This window comes from Planococcus citri, chromosome 4 (genome assembly GCF_950023065.1).
Source record: "Planococcus citri chromosome 4, ihPlaCitr1.1, whole genome shotgun sequence".
In the NCBI taxonomy this organism is placed as follows: domain Eukaryota; kingdom Metazoa; phylum Arthropoda; class Insecta; order Hemiptera; family Pseudococcidae; genus Planococcus; species Planococcus citri.
In genome coordinates this window covers 2,736,169-2,753,107 of record NC_088680.1, presented here as the reverse complement: position 1 = coordinate 2,753,107, position 16,939 = coordinate 2,736,169, and the positions used below count along the sequence as shown (strand labels likewise).

General features: G+C 36.4%; 3 protein-coding genes across 5 annotated transcripts; 2 read left to right on the top strand and 1 right to left on the bottom strand.

Annotated features, from left to right (window-relative positions):
- The first annotated feature begins 98 nt into the window (after positions 1 to 98).
- mRRF1 (mitochondrial ribosome recycling factor 1) lies at positions 99 to 1,573 on the top strand. Its single transcript, XM_065363801.1, has 5 exons — positions 99 to 548; positions 619 to 753; positions 852 to 1,062; positions 1,153 to 1,315; positions 1,389 to 1,573. The coding sequence occupies exons 1-5, from the start codon at positions 332 to 334 to the stop codon at positions 1,470 to 1,472; spliced, it is 810 nt and encodes a 269-aa protein (XP_065219873.1). The 5' UTR covers positions 99 to 331; the 3' UTR covers positions 1,473 to 1,573.
- Positions 1,455 to 4,665, bottom strand: LOC135845314 (kinetochore protein NDC80 homolog). The gene is made up of 13 exons (XM_065363799.1): positions 4,412 to 4,665; positions 4,113 to 4,340; positions 3,928 to 4,039; positions 3,644 to 3,860; positions 3,329 to 3,565; positions 3,145 to 3,257; positions 2,935 to 3,067; positions 2,664 to 2,869; positions 2,345 to 2,578; positions 2,170 to 2,274; positions 1,976 to 2,094; positions 1,806 to 1,908; positions 1,455 to 1,662 (listed from the first exon to the last, which is right to left on the bottom strand). The coding sequence occupies exons 1-13, from the start codon at positions 4,489 to 4,491 to the stop codon at positions 1,597 to 1,599; spliced, it is 1,953 nt and encodes a 650-aa protein (XP_065219871.1). The 5' UTR covers positions 4,492 to 4,665; the 3' UTR covers positions 1,455 to 1,596.
- Positions 4,666 to 5,020: 355 nt separating this feature from the next.
- Taf4 (TBP-associated factor 4) lies at positions 5,021 to 15,136 on the top strand. 3 transcript variants are annotated; one of them, XM_065363797.1, is made up of 15 exons: positions 5,021 to 5,343; positions 5,428 to 5,631; positions 5,729 to 6,039; positions 6,318 to 6,503; positions 6,587 to 6,661; positions 6,762 to 6,980; positions 7,161 to 7,301; positions 7,374 to 7,487; positions 7,595 to 8,163; positions 8,239 to 8,405; positions 8,540 to 8,670; positions 8,914 to 9,096; positions 9,176 to 9,292; positions 12,854 to 12,901; positions 12,978 to 15,136. In XM_065363797.1, exons 1-15 carry the CDS (start codon positions 5,040 to 5,042, stop codon positions 13,089 to 13,091), a joined length of 2,883 nt encoding a protein of 960 aa, XP_065219869.1. In that variant the 5' UTR covers positions 5,021 to 5,039; the 3' UTR covers positions 13,092 to 15,136. The 3 variants fall into 3 exon arrangements, with proteins under 3 accessions (XP_065219869.1, XP_065219868.1, XP_065219870.1); XM_065363796.1 differs by having other exon boundaries at positions 5,021 to 5,631; XM_065363798.1 differs by lacking the exon at positions 6,762 to 6,980 and having other exon boundaries at positions 5,021 to 5,631.
- Positions 15,137 to 16,939: the final 1,803 nt, after the last annotated feature.

Here is a 16,939-nt window from a genome sequence, read left to right as displayed (position 1 = left end):
TCAAGTTCAACGAACTGAACGAACAAAAAAAATGAAAATTCCTACATTGGCTACATTGAAAATTTACCACCAGTGATAACATCAAAAACACTGATAAGAACACTGGTTTCGAATTCGAAAAATGAAAAAACGTCCAGCCGAAATAGATTTTTATAAAATTTGGAATTTACTATTCGTTTCATTCCTAATCGTTGTCATACTGTACTTCATCTTCTTCTAAATCTACCAAAACTTTGCCATAAAATCGAATTCTAAAACGCCAAATCGACTGCTGTTTCATTACACCATCAACCCAACTCTACGTCTAACCCTCATCGAATTAATCCTCAGAATGAGCTGTCACCGATTAATTTTACCTTTAAGAGTTCTTCAAAGAGTTCACAGATGTTCTCTTCGTGATATAAAACTACCCATAAAAACTTTCACTACTGCTTCTTCGTGTCCTTACGAAACAACTGCTAGTACCGGTATCCTCAAGTTACTAGACATTAGTACTTTCCAAGTCCGTACATATGCCAAAAGTCGAGATAAACCCAAAGGAGGCGGAGGTAATTTCTAATCAATGTTTGTTAAACTTCATTATAAACCCGATCTATTAATCCGTACCTAATTCTGCAGGTAAGAAGGTCGAAATCCGAGATGACATCATGGCCGAAGGTATTAACGTTGATAAATTCAGGAATGAATTGCAACAAACCCTAGATGATTTAAAGAACCTGTTTATTAAGCAGTTATCTATAAGATCGGCGGCAGGTACGTAAACCATCGTTCAGTTCTCTGAATCATCTTGAAAAAGGTCATCTCTATTCTCTCAAGTCTCATGAAATCTGTACATATAATTTACGTTACAGGTGTGATCGAAACTTTACTAGTCGAATTCGAAGGTGAAGAATACACGATTCAAGATTTAGCTCAGATTAATCGTAAAAATCCTAAAGTTTTAGTACTGAATTTAGCATCTTTTCCGCAAACTATTCCTACCGTAATCGAAACCATTAGTAAAAGTGGAATGAATTTAAATCCGCAACAAGAAGGCACGTCTGTGTTCGTTCCGATTCCAAAGTAAGATATTTTTGGTGGAGAAAAAAAAAATCCTAATTATGATAAATTTATATTTCTGTTCGACGATAAACCATTTTTATACGATTCTAGAGTCACTCGTGAGCATCGAGAAAACTTGGTCAAAGGTGCTAAAACTTTACTCAATAAATGCAAGGATAATATTCGACAAGTTCAGAACAAATATATCAAGAAATTAGATCAGAAACAACTCGAAGGTTTATCTCAAGATAAAGCGTTTCTTATCAAGGAACAGGTAAATGATTATTTTACCAAAATCCATCGCAAATGTAGATTTTATTTAACGCTTACGTTGGAATGAATTTCAGATTATGGTTTTAGCTAATCAATATATGTCGTTAGCTGAGAAGATGAAAGATGATAAGCAAAAGGAATTAATGAAAGAAGAATAAATAATTATATTTCTGTACAAAGTTTAATTAAACAGTTATTTAAGAAAGTTTCTATAAAAAAAATTAATTAATGAAATTATACAATTTTTTGTTACATTCTATATTGGAATGCATCGTAGATGGATCAGTTTTCTCGTACTATTTCTTCTATTTTTTTCTTCGTTTCTTCGAAGACTTTTCTGGTATCATTCTGAAAAATTGAATATTGCAAAAATTTAGGTTAAAAAAATAGACCATATGAATTCAAATTTCAAATTATTCAAAGAGTTTTCTTTTTCTGATCTATGAGATTCGATCTACAGCAAAGCACGAGTAATGGAGCATTTTCTTTACCTCTAAATCTTGTTCGAATTGTTCGAGTGCTCTTTTCTTTTCATCGAGAAATTTGAGACCTTCATCGGCTTGTTTATCTGCGATCTTTTTTTGTTCTAAATAACTGTAAAAAGCATATTAGTAAATCTCGATCAAAAAATCAGCACAAATTTCAACACTTCCAAACTTACTGTTTTTCAACGGTAGAAAGTTCTTCAGCTAAACCACTTTCTGTCGTTTGGAATTGTTCTTTTTTCATTTTGATCATTTTCTGATACTCATTGAGCGCTGCTTTAGTTTGTTCTTTATCCTGCATCGAAATCAAAAAATGTTTATTCGAGTATTACGAATTTTTTTGCTTCACAGTTCGCCAAATTGAAAATACCTTCGACATTATTCTTTTAATTTCTATAGTTTCATTGGTGAATTGTTCGTGTTGACTAATCAATGCATCGTTTTCTTCGGTTAGCACCGTTAATTCGTCTTCTTTCTGAAATGTTGAAAATAAATTTAGAAAATTGAGAATCAAACCAAGTGGTCAACTTATTTCAAACACGAACCTTTTGAACGCTGAGCAAATCCTGTTGCACTTCCATTTCTTTATCTCGTTTACGATTTTTAGACATTACTCGAAGATCTTTCAGAATACCATCTATGTGTTCGAATGGTTTGCCTCCGTTCATGGCATCGATGGGGATTTGTTTGGTGTTTTCGATTTGAGCACTTTTCAAAGCTGGTAATCTGACTGAATTGACGGTGATTTCTTTATTATACGCTTGAATTACTCTACTGAACTGTAAGAATACATTTTCCAAACGTTACGAATCATGGAAACATTAAAAAAAAACCAGAAGAATCTACAAAGGAGCCAAAATTTACTTCGTTTCGATTTTTAACCAAATCGATATCTATCTTATAAACTTCATTTTGATAATCGGTGATTTGATCATTGAGTTGACGACAGTCTTGATGCAAGATGGCTACTTTTTCTTGTATTTCACGTTGAAGTTCCGGAGACATTTCTTGAGACGAGACCATGATTTGTAAATCTTTCTGCTTTTCCAATAGTGCTTGAATTTGATGCTCTGTAAAAACAACGTGATTAGAATCACGTAGATGGGTTCGAAATAAACGAAATCTGCATCTGTACCGTGATCATCGAACATAGCTACTCTTTCTTCGCGTTTTCTCTTCATCGTGGCAACGTAATTTTCCGTATCGTAGTTGAAAGATCGCGTTTTATTGATATCGTCACGTAAAGATGCAACAGCATTTTCTAAACTCTAAAAAACACAAAAAAAGAAAAAATAAGTAATAAAATGCTGAGAAAAACCTTAAACATAGACTTGAAGTTGATTACCTCCAGTTTCTCTTGTTCTTGAACATCTTCACTATCGAAAAGCTCTTTTTGCAAATCATTGTATTGCTGTTGTAAAAGTTCATGCTCTTCATCGTCCAGACCTAAAGCTTGTTCTGCGAGAGAAGTTCGTATTTAAATAAATGACACCGTTGATGAATTTATACAAGAAAATATATTAACGTACTGTGTTCGATCAAGTATTGCTGCATTTCCTCATCAGTATTTCCATTTCGATACCCTCTGAGAAGACGTGGAACCAATAATTTGAAATTGAAGTTATCTTCATTTTCAGCATCCGGATCACCTTCCACTCTGTCAGGGTATAATGCTTCGAATACGTCGAAGACTTCGGAACACGAGGTTATTTCGACTAACCAGAGTAAAAATGAGACGACGTAGGGCCAAGAATGAGGAGCATTGACTGTAAATAAAAAAATACGTATAAAATTATCGTAAAAAAAGTGCACGATTTCTCATCCGTTGAAATTCCACAACATACCGGTCATTAGCCAAGATTTTTCAGCTTTGCCTCTGTAATTGTACAGTTTACAAATGTTTAATATTTCCTCGATAAGATTCGCTTTATTTATGACGATTTTTTTATCATATCGTTGAATCAGAAACTGAACTAAATTGGTGAACATGGCAGCTGTCATGGGCTTAATATTACCGTTATCGAGTAGATGAGGAGCTCGATTCATAAAGAACTCTTGTACCTGGAAAAAATTGAAGAGTAAAATAACAAAGAATTTATATCTAGAATAACAATCGATGAGTGATTACTTTATGCTGAGCGTCTAGTTGAAAAGATTTTTCAGAAATTGGACGTGATTCTTTCCTGGCACTTTTTGGAGCACCCATCGAACTCGGACGTCCGGTACTTTCGGAGAATTTTCTGAAATTCGAAGACACATCGTCGAGTAATACAATTTTACCAAGAAACGTACGTAGATTAAAACTGTATATACCTGCATGATCCGGCTGTATTACGTCTAGATAACTGTGTCGGTGTTTGACAAGTTGAATTACGATTTAAATCCAAGAAACTCCTCGATCTTCTCAAACCTGATGGTGGATGCTGATCTTTCTTTACAGAAGATCCGAAACCATCTCGATCGACGGATGAAGATCGCTCATTCTTTGATCCGAAACTTGTCGGTTTCGGTATGAAGGATTTTTTACTCTCGGCAGTGTTTCTAGTTGGAGTAAACATTACAGAGGAGTGAAATGGGTGTTATTTTTCAGCGTAGCGTAGATTTCAGCTTACCTTATACTGTTCTTATCGGCGTTTGATAGGCGTCCTTGGCCTAAGAGCGATGACCGTCGGCCCAAAGATGATTTTTTCATCTCGAGAAGCTCAGTTGAAATTCATATAACGTGAAATTATCTTAAAATTGAACAAATAATTCGAAAATTGTTCGAAAATTATCGTGAATTTTGAATTTTCAATGTTTTCTTTTCGATTTTTTGGCGGTTGATAAAACAATTTCTATGTAACTTTTTTGGCTTTTTGCAATGGTCTAAACTGGCAGCAACGATGTTATTCGTTTTTGATTTTTTTTTCGTTATACGAATTTGTTTCGAATTTCGAGCTTTTTTCACCGAATGCGAGAAAATTTATCCATTCATGTATTTAAAAATGTTTATTTTGTTTTTTAACAACGAAATTTTACTTTCATTTTGAAAAAATCGAAGAAAATCGTGGAAAAAAAATCAAAAAACTTCGTTCTAAAAAAAATTAAAAGTTGTTATTTTTTGTGACTTTTTGGCTTCCGATTGTGACGATTTCATCCAGCAGCAATAATTTGTTTTGATTGATAAGAGTTTTTTTTCTCTTTGGAGCGATGTTTTCCAACGCATGCGCAAAGGGAGGTGGCTGACGAATTAGTCAGAAAATGGCGTCGTCAGCCAAGTTTCTGGAAGAAGCTCTCAGTACAGATGTAGACGAATCGGCGGTAAGTGCTATTGTTGGGTCATTAGAAAATCAGCTTGGGACCCCTTCACCTAGTGTTTCTTGTCAACAAGTATCGTCGAACGCGTTGAATCAAAATCATTTGCAAAGTGGCGTATCGAACGCGAACCCAGCGTCCCTTCAAAACCATGGAACCACTAACGGTCGATCAGATAATACCATGAGTATAACGTTGAATTCGGAGCCAAACAAAGATATCACTAGCGGCGGCGGTCACCAGCAGATCGGTAATATCACACAAACTGTTTCAAATTCTAACGTACAAGGCGTACCACCTAGTTCTAGTTTTATCAACCAAATACCAACTGTAGTGCAATCCAGTACGGCGAATATTGTCAAAACACAAGATGGGATAAAAACTGTTTACGCCTCGAATCAGTCCGCCACTAACGTAGTCGGTGCTACTAGGGTTACATATCCGCTGCAAAATGTCAACTCGTTACCGAATGGAAATCTGAATGTTGCGTCATTACCAGCGAATAGTGTTTTGAATGTATCCAGCGCCAATTTACAAGGTATGTTTACGCGAGCCATTTCGCATCTTATAATAGTGATAATTATATTTAAACGTTTCACCTGTTGCGACGACTAAACCGAGTATTATGTTCTCAGGAACCGCCGTTATCATAAAATCGAACGCCTGTAATAACGTACAATCGTCTACCGTACCCTCACAAATGACTACCGCAATTTCCTTATCCGGCTCTCAGCTCAATACGACGGCCGTCACGCTGGCCCGAACGACTGCCGGAGGTGCTCCAACCATCGTCAGTAGCACGCCTCAAACTATTTTATCGAATGTCCAAGTCGTCAATTTGAACGCCGTACGTGCTGGAACTCCGACGCAGACGGTGAATAGACCAAATGCTCCGCCGAGATTGATGATACCGCAGATGATCGGTGCTCGACCAGGACAACCTGGAGTATGTTACACTTTTAGCTGTTACCTTCGTTTATATATTATTACGAAGTGTGTGATGAAATATTTTTATATAATTACGTCATTTGTTTACGTAAATTGGACCATGAACGTCAGTCAACGCTAGACTCTCGAACAGTGCACACGTCTCGCGATTGTTATCGTGAAATAAAATTTTATACATTATATTCGATATCGTGTGTTCGAATTTAACGTTATTTGGATGATTTTTTTCACTATCAAGATTCAAGCCTAACGTAAAATATGTTTCTATGTTCGTAGCAAATCACAATTCAAGCGTTGCAAGGACTACAAGGTGCTCAAGGTGGTCATCTATTACTTAAAACCGAAAATGGAGCATATCAACTGTTACGAGTGGGTCCTCCAACTCCGCAAGGTACTACCGTAGGCCAAAATGCGACCACAGCTACCATCCCGCAGAGTTTCAGAATACAAACCGTTCCAGTTGTAAGTTAACGATGTGAACAAACTTGTGGCTTGATTATTGAACAATACTGGACACCTTATGATATAATTTTCGCCATTTCCAGTGCGCAGCTACCAGCGCAACGCCGTCCCCTACCGTGCAAACTGTCACATCTCAAAATCAAATCCAAACCGGAAGTGTAAGTGACGAACCGAATACTCATTTTAAGAATACCATACGAAGCTCGAAACAGCCTTTATAATTCTATTCTTTCGTGTTTTATGTTCTGTTTTTTTTAGCCTGCTCAACGAAATAACGACAATAATAAAGAAAAGTGTCGTAGATTTTTAACAAATTTGCTAGAATTGTCTAGTAGAGAACCTAAGGCTGTGGAAAAAAATGTCAGAACTCTTATTCAAGAGCTTATAGATTCTATGGTTGAACCAGAAGAATTCTGTGATCGTTTGGAGAAATTGTTAAACGCTTCTCCTCAACCATGTTTAATAGGCTTTTTAAAAGTTAGTGGGATTTTTGATTTGTAAGCTTGTTTTTTGTCAAGGTAGTTTGGTTTGGTTATCTTTATACTTCGAACGCTTGAATATTTTACTTAGCTCGAATCTGTCTTTCGGTTCTAAACCTAATGCTGGGTTGATTTTATGTCGATTTATTCTATATTTTCGACGTGTTTTGTTTCACAGAAAAGTTTACCATTGTTAAGGGCTGCGATGATAGCTAAAGAACTAACCATCGAAGGTATTCGAGCACCTGCACCGACGCAATCTCAAACTACTGTCGTATTAGCTGCTGCTCCTCCTAACGTCGTTCAAGCTCAATTACAAGTAAGATAATCGTCCTGCGTTTGCCCATCTGTGTGGAAAAAAAAACAGCCACTAACTCGACGTAATTTTCAGAACAATCAAGTGAGACCGATTCAAGTCGGAATGCAACAAGTACGAATGATTCCGCAGTCGCCTATGACCACTACTACTCGACCTCAGCAAGCCATTCAACAAAGATTAATCACTGTACGAATTATTCGACATTTATTTCATTCGTTTCGTTAATTTCGCCCATCTGTGGCTAATCTATCATCAAAAAATACCTAATTCGGTGCTTTTTCTCACACCCGCAGCAACCCGTAGTCAGAGTGGCAACCGCCGGAAACGTTGCTGGTGGCGGAGGCGTTAAAATTACCACGCAGACGATACCCACCGTAGCAACAACCGTTCGCATACCTCAGTTACCCGTCACATCTGTAGCTCTGAGCGGCAGTATCGGCGACTCGACCAGTACAACGTCCACAGGGCTGACGCTGGTCTCCTCAGCGAACTCGACTGCCTCCTTAGCCACAGCCACCACCACCGCCATCATCGGTCAAAACACAGTCCGCGTTCAAACACCAATACGGCATACGATTGCTAAAAACATGCCGATCAAAACAAACGCAGCCGCTAGTCCGACGGTACGCGGCGCAAACGCCATGTCCAATTCTTCCTCGGCTCAAAAAACGCAAACTGTGATCGGTACCAAGAATAATTTCATATCGAAATCGCCCATGCTGTCCGGTATCGGTAAACAGCAAATTACCTCCAGTCAGGCCAAATCCGCCGCTAAGGATAAAGAAAAGAAATCCGTAGCTACGGCGGCAGCCGCCGCTGCTGCAGCTGCTACCTCAGTTACCGCGTTGGCTGGCGGTTACGTGTGAGTATTTTGGATACAGAATCGAGTATTTTCGTAATGTAGGTTCGAAGTAACGAGCAATTCTCTGGTTTGTAGAGGCGATGACGATGTCAACGACGTGGCTGCCATGGCCGGCGTTAATTTAGCCGAAGAAACGCAGAGAATATTGGGTCCGTCTGAATTCGTCGGTACGCAGATTAGGTCGTGTAAAGACGAGACTTTCTTGCATACGCATCCTTTGACCATGAGGATCATCGAAATCGGTTCGTTTAGAGTATTTTATCGATTTTGTTGTATTTTATGATCAGTTTTCGATGTTCGGGTGTCTAGAGAATCGAATACGAAGATGATTTATACGATGTTGACGTTCTAAAGTTGTTTTTTTTTTATTTTACAGCTGCCAAACACGGATTAGATGAACCTACCTCGGACGTTGTAGCGTTAATTTCACACGCTGCTCAAGAACGTTTGAAAAATATTGTAGAGAAATTAAATGTGATAGCTGAACATAGAGTTGATTTTAATAAGGTGAAGAAAATTCGTATTTTCGGATTTAGTATTACGATTTTGATAATTATTTTAGATTTTGGAAGCGTTTCATTCCATCGTAGAGCTTTATTTCGATTTTTAATTCGAAATGATTTTGAAAACGATTTATTCGGGTCAAAAACCACGAATTTAATTATTCCAAGATGTAGAAAGCTCCACTGCGTAGTGAAGATGCCATTTTTTTCAATAATTTTACTCATATTTTGTTTATTTTCCGTATAGGCTGACAAAAATTACGAAATTAGTCACGATATTCGAGGTCAATTAAGGTGCTTAGAAGAATTAGACAAAGTCGAACGTAAACGTCACGATGAAATGGAACGAGAGCTATTGCTAAGGGCTGCCAAAAGCCGATCGAAATCCGAAGACCCGGAACAAGTTAAATTGAAAGCAAAAGCCAAAGAAGTGAGTACATAAATCGTCTCGAAAAATTTCTACAAATGATTGTAACATAATCGTGTTATTGTTAATTTTTTTTTTTCAGTTGCAAAGAGCCGAAATGGAAGAATTGAGACAACGAGAAGCGAATCTGACTGCCTTACAAGCTATCGGTCCTCGAAAGAAAATTAAACTCGAGGGAACCGATGGACAAGGATCTTTCGTAAGTGTTTACACCTCCGAATTAAGGTGTTCTGGGATCCATTTTAAGCCATTGTGGGTTAGAAAGAAGTTCGGTCACTTTATCTTCAGAAGGGAAAAGGGGTTATTGTTATCTGAACCCTGCTCTTTTATTGGAATGGACGACTAGGAGATAATCCATATCTATGATTCATTTGGCCTACTCGAAAGAAATGAAACAGGGAAAAAAGTTATTTATCTTATCTACGTACAAGAATGTAAACTAGCGTACCGACAGATATCGCTTACCGTTCGTAAAAAGGTTGCACAGATGTTGATAAAGTTGTTTGAATAACGTGAGAGAGAAAAAAACCTTGAATAGAAAAACATATGGACTCTAAAACTTTGTATATTCTAGTAAAGGTTGTTTGGTTATGTAATATGTACGAAGTTGAGAAGTGTACAAATCTAGGGAAAGGGAGAGTAGAATCGGTTTTTTTTTTTTTTTTTTTTTTTAATCAAGTCAGACATTTCTAAAATTCGTGCACCAATTTTTCCTTGAGGGAGGTAGGGTTTGTCAAAAAAAGTTCACATTTTGGTTTTTTAGGCCATGAGGTTTCAAATTACGCAGATATGGAAACAAATTTCGAGCAAAAGTTGAAACAAATTAACAAATTGAAAAAAAAGAATTTTTCCCAGAGGCTTTCGTGAATTCAAAACTTTTTTTTGAAAAAGCAGCCTCGTCGGCTTTCAGGAGATTTTTTTGGCATTATTCAAATCCGAAAATATTCTCGAAGCAGCAATAAGAGGGGGGGGGGCTCGTTTTTTGAAAACAGATTTCATTGACAAGTTTCTCATCATTTCGACAAATGATGTAAAATCAGCCCAATTCGACCATTTTATCAACCCTAATCTGCATGAGATCGAAATAGGGCGCAGAATTGAAAAAAAATCGAATTTTTCGCCCTTTATACCAAGAAGGGATGGGGAGGGAATTTTGAGTAAAATTTAAAATTGAACATGATATTGTATGACATATCGTTTGTTAGGTTTTTTGGGATGCTGAGCACGAATATCAACTCAGTTTTTTGATCTGACTCCTTCAATACTTGCTTCAGGCATCCCAATGTTGTCCTTACGGTGAAAAAAATTGATGATGCCTTGTGACATATTATTTGCTAGGTTTTTTCTAGCGTTGAGACCGAATATCCGCTTGGTTTTTTGATACAACTCTCCCAACTCCTGGCACAGGCTCCTCGATGTCCAAATATTACTTCTGTTTTTTGATCTTAGCATGTAGAGCCTTTCTACAGGCACGTCGAACTGATTTTCAGGTGGAAAAAATTATCATGTTAGGTTTTAAGGGACGTTGACTCAGAATTGTAATTTAATTGTAAAACCTGAAGGTATTACAATTTGATGTAAATGGATTTTCACAAATGAGAAGTTCAAATAGCCACTTGTTTTTTGGATTTATGGCACTTTGGTGCTCTTTTTGCCGCCAAATTTGGGCTAGATATAAAAACCAAGTTGATATTTGGACTCAGCATCCTCAAAAACCTTACAAACGATAATATGTTATTCGATATTATAATTTTTTGATGTCCAGGATCAAATTAGGGTGCCTGTGGTGGTGGTTATAAGGGCCAAATCGAAAAACAACGTCGATATTTGAACTCAGCATCCCTGGGAACTAAACAAACAACATGTCACGCGATATTTTCATTTTTTTCACCTCGAGGGTCAAATTGGGCTGCCTGTAGTGGGGGATGGAAAGGTCAGATCGAAAAAAAGAGTCGATATTTAGATTCACCATCCCTGGAAACCTAACAAACGACATGTCACACGACATTTTCATATTTTTTCATCTTGAATGTCAAATAGGGCTCCCTGTGGTAGGGGGTCGGAAAAGTCAGATCGAAAAATAGAGCCGAAATTTGGACTCAGCCTCCCTGGGGATCAAACAAACGACATGTCACACGACATTTTCATATTTTCCACCTCGAGAGTCAAATTTGGCTGCCTGTGGTGGGGGTTGGAAAGGTTAGATCGAAAAATAAAGTCGATATTTGAACTCCGCGTCCCTGGATATCTAACAAACGATATGTCACAGGACATTTTAATTTTTTTCACCTCGATGGTCAAATTGGGCTGCCTGTGTTGGGGGTTGGAAAGGTCAGATTGAAAAATAAAGTCGATATTTGAACACAGCGTCCCTGGATATCTAACAAACGATATGTCACACGACATTTTCATATTTTTCACCTCGAGGGTCAAATTGGGCTGTCCGTGGTGGGGGTTGGAAAGGTCAGATCAAAAAATAGAGTTGAAATTTGGACTCAGCATCCCTGGGAACCAAACAAACGACATGTCACACGACATTTTTATTTTTTTCACCGGCCTCGATGGTCAAATTGGGCTCCCTGTGGTGGCTGTGGTGGGGGTTGGAAAGGACAGATCGAAAAATAAAGTCGATATTTGAACTCAGGATCTCTGGGAACCAAACAAACGATATGTTACGCGACATTTTCATTTTTTTCCCCTCGATGGTCTAATTGGGCTCCCTGTGGTGGGGGTTGGAAAAGTCAGATCGAAAAAAGGGTCGATATTTAGACTCAGCATCCTTGTGAACCAAACAAACGACACGTCACACGACATTTTCATATTTTCCACCTCGAGAGTCAAATTGGGCTGCCTGTGCCCCTGTGGTGGGGGTTGGAAAGGTCAGATCGAAAAATAAAGTCGATATTTGAACTCAGCATCTCTGGGAACCAAACAAACGATATGTCACGCGCGACATTTTCATTTTTTTCACCTCGATGGTCTAATTGGACTCCCTGTGGTGGGGGTTGGAAAGGTCAGATCGAAAAACAAAGCCAATATTTGAACTCAGCACCCCTTGGAACCATACAAATGACATGTCACACGACATTTTCATTTTTTTCACCTGGAGGGTCGAATTGGGCTGCCTGTGGTGGGGGTTGGAAGGGTCAAATCGAAAAACAAAGCCAATATTTGAATTCAGCACCCCTGGGAACCAAACAAACGACATGTCACACGACATTTTCATTTTTTTCACCTCGATGGTCTAATTGGACTCCCTGTGGTGGGGGTTGGAAAGGTCAGATCGAAAAACAAAGCCAATATTTGAACTCAGCACCCCTTGGAACCATACAAATGACATGTCACACGACATTTTCATTTTTTTCACCTGGAGGGTCGAATTGGGCTGCCTGGGGTGGGGGTTGGAAGGGTCAAATCGAAAAACAAAGCCAATATTTGAATTCAGCACCCCTGGGAACCAAACAAACGACATGTCACACGACATTTTCATTTTTTTCACCTCGAAGGTCAAATTGGGCTGCCTGTGGTGGGGGTTGGAAAGATCAGATCGAAAAACAGAGTCGATATTTGAACTCAGCATCGCTGGATATCAAACAAACGATATGTCACACGACATTTTAATTTTCATTTTCCGACTTGGTAAAAATCCCCCCCCCCCTTTTTGGATTTTGGAACCTATAATCCCATTTTTTTTCTATTTTACACGATAGCTACTTAAAAGTTGATATTTTCTAATTCTAAATGTTTTCCTATTTTACAGAATTTCTCCGGTTCTTCTAATTTGAATTCGGGCACCAGTAGGTTACCGGTAAGCTTTGATTTTCTTATTTAAAAATATAGGTACCTCGAATTGTAATTTTTAATAATCTTCTATGTGATTTCAGTTGGCGAATAGACCGCGCCTGAAACGTGTCACCGTGCGCGACTTTTTATACGTGATGGAAAAGGAAAAGCATATCAACAGAAGTCCATTTTTGTATAAATCCTATCTTAAATGATAACGCAGGTAGAATTACGATTGAGAAAACCATTTCCGGAGAAAAATTTATCCGATTCGGATGCTTTTTTTTTTTGATTTCTATTTCAAACACAAATTGCTGTTCAAAAACGTACACGATCTCATCACGGATGATAATTTAGGTCTTGTCGGACTTTTCGAACGCGTAGAGATCCAACGAGGGAGTTGTTTTTTTTTCATTATTTCATTTTGAATTTTTACTTACGGATTTGTTTGAGTTTTCTTTTCCGCTGTTTTTTTTCGTGGTAATTAGTCTTGATTGAATTTGGAATATCTACGTCTTTTTTTTGTTTTTTTCGAAGTTTCATTTTTCAATGTAGGTAATAATTTACCTTCATCAAACAAACGCAAATACCTCGATCGACGAGTGCAATATGCTAGAAAATGTGATCTTTATTTTTGTGTGTTTTTTTTTTAACTGTACGAGATTTACGTAAATGAAACGCGTTAATACGATATTTAAACATAGATAGGTTGACAAAAAGGTACAAAATTAATTCGCAGGTAGTTTCTATGATTTTTTTTTTAATACACTCGAGCGACTCTAACAAATATCGACGCGCGATCGACAAAGAAATACTTAAAAGAACACCAGACCGGATACGAGAAATATAATGGAAAAAAATAATCAATTATGGAAAAAACAAGGTTTCACATATATGAGTATGTAAAGTGCCTTATTTAGTATTTTTTTTTGTTCTGTATTCATTATTTTTTTAAAAATTACTCAATGCAAGGGATCATTATCAGAATTTAGTAATAGAATAAAAAAAAAGTTTCGATGTTCGAAGAAATAATTGCGTTATTTTAAGTCATTTTTATTGTAATAACCACTTTTTTAATTTTTTTTGTTCTGTTTGTTTCTTACTGTCGAGCATTTGTACATTTATTTGATAAGATTTCAGTTCAATTTTGTTTCAAAGACGAATGATGACGAATGACGATTGACGAGGCATCTACGACGTGTTTCTCGTTGTAAATGTATAATTATTAACGATTTATTTATGATGATTTTTTTTTCTCCTTTCTTGGATTATACTTGTTCGTTGTGTTTTTAATACCGATTTTTTTTCGGCGATCGAAACCCGTCTGCGGGGTTTGTTTCACTTACGCGTATTTATATACTTGTACACAAATTATTATTTATGACAAAAATTTTAATTATTGAGATTTTTTTAAAAAATTTGTTCCATTTTTATGTACGGTTTTTTTTTCATGTTCATTCATTTTATTTTGTACGTGATACGATTAACGAAAATTTTGTAAGATTTTTCCTCCATCGAGTATAAATATTATTATGCTACATTACATCCCTACCTACCCCCTTACCTACAGATATATAATTTTTAGTTGTTTTTATTTTTACTGGCCAACCTTGGACAATCAGTTTTCGCGCCCGAAGTGACTCGATTTTCCATGTTTTAGTTTTATACGTATTTTTTCTCCCCGTTTTAAATAAAGCTTTGTTTTGTTTCTGTTTTTTGTGCTAAATTGTGGGTCATTTGGGTTCAATTTTCGGGTACGTTGTGGCGACCTTTTTTGCCTTTGCCAGGCGATGATCATGTGTATGTGTGAGAGAGTCGGAAGTAGTACAAAACGTCGTGTGCAAAAAAAATTTTGCGTGACTTTGGTTCTTATTGTTTGCATGTTTTAAATGTATTATTATAGTTACTGTTTTGTGTTGGGTTGTATGTTGATTGTTGAGTTGGAAATTTTAGGGGTTTTTACTGAACGATGAAAGTGGTGTACTTTTGAAACGAGCTTTTTTTTCATAATTTTACAAACCGCGTTTTTGGCTTTTGTCATGGTTTGTTTTTACAGCCTAATAATTACTGTCTTTTTTTAAAAAAAATAATGCAATAAGATGTATTTTTGTATAGAAATGAAAGTTACGTGTGTATATATTATAGATATGGTATCGTGTAATTCTTTTTTTTTTTAAGTTTTAAGTTGGGATTAACTTTGTAGTCAGTACATTGTTATGAATAGATGATTGTTGAATAAAAATAAATCGATTGAATTGTTCGTTGGAAGTTTTTAATGCGAGTGGACCAGTCGAGAAAATACAACATTGAAATATAAATCGCTGAAAATCGCCAAAAAAAAAACTGTTGAAATTTTAATAAAAGCTGCCCAAAATGTTGAAAATTCTTTTAAAATGAAGTAAAAACAGACGAAAAAAGGATTAAAATTGCTAAAAATCGCTAAATAAAAAATGACCGAATTTCAGTATTTGCCTCAGAATCATAAAATAGTGTTGAAAATGTTTCCAAATTCTGTAAAAATATCCAAAAAAAAACAATTACCAGTATTAATATGAAATTTTGATAAAATTTTCCCAAATGCGCGAAAAAGTGTTGAAAGTACGTTAAAATGATAAAAAAGAAGTCCAGAACAACATTAAACACATTAAACCCACCGAAAATTTTCAAAGATAGTTGAATTTTCAATAAACATGTATTTTTGTCCTAAAATGTCGCGTTCTTTTATTTTCAAAATTGGGTAAAAAATCAGTCTTTTCAATAAAAAATACCAAAAATTCATTTTTTTTGCCAAAATTGCGAAGAATTTTTCTTTTTTGTGTAAACTGTAAACAGAACACATTTTTGTCAAAAACAGCAATAAAAAAATCATTTTTCACGAGATTACTAGAAAGTTTTTTTTTCACCAGGCAAAATTGCTGAAAATTGCAAAAAAAATCAGGTTTTATTAAAAAATAAGCTACCAATAAATTTGGACTTTTGTCAACATTTTCAAAAAATCTTGTTTTTTTGTAAAAATTTTAAAAAAGAAAAAAGACCCATTTTTTATCAAATTTACCATCAAGTCTCCGTTTTTGTACCAAAAAATCTCAAGAGACTTGTTTCTTCTCGTGATAATTTGCTAAAAGGTTTATTGTTCGCCAAAATTTTCATGAAAAATAATAACCATAAAATAACAAGTAAGTACCTATAACAAATAGTCGGGGAGCCCCCTTAAGGATAAATTGTACCCCGCCGTCGATCCTCCGGGACAACTTTTTTCTTAAAGGGAGAGTCTTAAGGAACATTTCTAGCCCTTGTACTCAAAAAAAAAGTAGCCCTACTTACAAAATGGCGGCCATTTTGATTGACAGGTCAGCCGAAATCGCAGATTTTGCGTTCCAGTATAGGACTTGCACAAAATTTTTCAAACTGTACGAAGGTAGATCGAAAGATCAAGCAGACATTTATCACCTGTCAAAATTTCAAGTGCTAAAGTGCGTTTTTCGATTTTTGGTGAATTTTTGAAAATCAAATTTAGGCCAAAAATAAGGGACAAAAAAATCAAAATTTTACCAAATTGACCAAAAAAGCTGAAATTTGGGATACACCCTATTTTCGACATGCCAAATCGATTGGAAACGGTTTCAAACCGTTTTCAGCAGTTCTGGAGCCTCCAGTAGATTTTTGAAACTCGAAATTCCCACGAAATTTCACCAAAATAGAGTTGGAAAGCTGAAATTTATTCTGCAAACTAATTTCAATACACTACGAAGTCAACTGCAGGGGGATTTCAAGTCGTTTTGGAGCCACCGGCGACTTGACTTTTTGAGAATTCCTGGAGCCTCCATCAGATTTTTGAAACTTCAAATTTTCACAAAATTTCATCAAATGGAGATGGAAAGCTGAAGACGACTTCAGGTGGGTTCAAATCATTTTGGAGCCTCCAGCGACTTTTTGAAAATTAATGGAGCCTGCAGTAGATTTTTGAAACTTGAAATTCCCGCAACATTTTACCAATTAATGGAGTTGGCAACCTGAAATTTACTTCGCAAACTAATTTCAATACGATATGAAGTCGACTACA

Excerpts from the sequence above, each read along its gene's own strand:
- LOC135845314 (XM_065363799.1), bottom strand. The coding sequence starts at position 4,491 with ATGAAAAAATCATCTTTGGGCCGACGGTCATCGCTCTTAGGCCAAGGA. Across the intron at positions 4,040-4,112 it reads AATACAGCCGGATCATGCAG|AAAATTCTCCGAAAGTACCG; the intron begins GTATATACAGTT and ends TTCGAATTTCAG. Across the intron at positions 1,909-1,975 it reads CTTTCTACCGTTGAAAAACA|TTATTTAGAACAAAAAAAGA; the intron begins GTAAGTTTGGAA and ends TGCTTTTTACAG.
- Taf4 (XM_065363796.1), top strand. The coding sequence starts at position 5,040 with ATGGCGTCGTCAGCCAAGTTTCTGGAAGAAGCTCTCAGTACAGATGTA. Across the intron at positions 7,302-7,373 it reads TCGTTCAAGCTCAATTACAA|AACAATCAAGTGAGACCGAT; the intron begins GTAAGATAATCG and ends CGTAATTTTCAG. Across the intron at positions 8,671-8,913 it reads ATAGAGTTGATTTTAATAAG|GCTGACAAAAATTACGAAAT; the intron begins GTGAAGAAAATT and ends TTTTCCGTATAG.
- mRRF1 (XM_065363801.1), top strand. The coding sequence starts at position 332 with ATGAGCTGTCACCGATTAATTTTACCTTTAAGAGTTCTTCAAAGAGTT. Across the intron at positions 754-851 it reads ATCTATAAGATCGGCGGCAG|GTGTGATCGAAACTTTACTA; the intron begins GTACGTAAACCA and ends TTTACGTTACAG. Across the intron at positions 1,063-1,152 it reads GTGTTCGTTCCGATTCCAAA|AGTCACTCGTGAGCATCGAG; the intron begins GTAAGATATTTT and ends ATACGATTCTAG.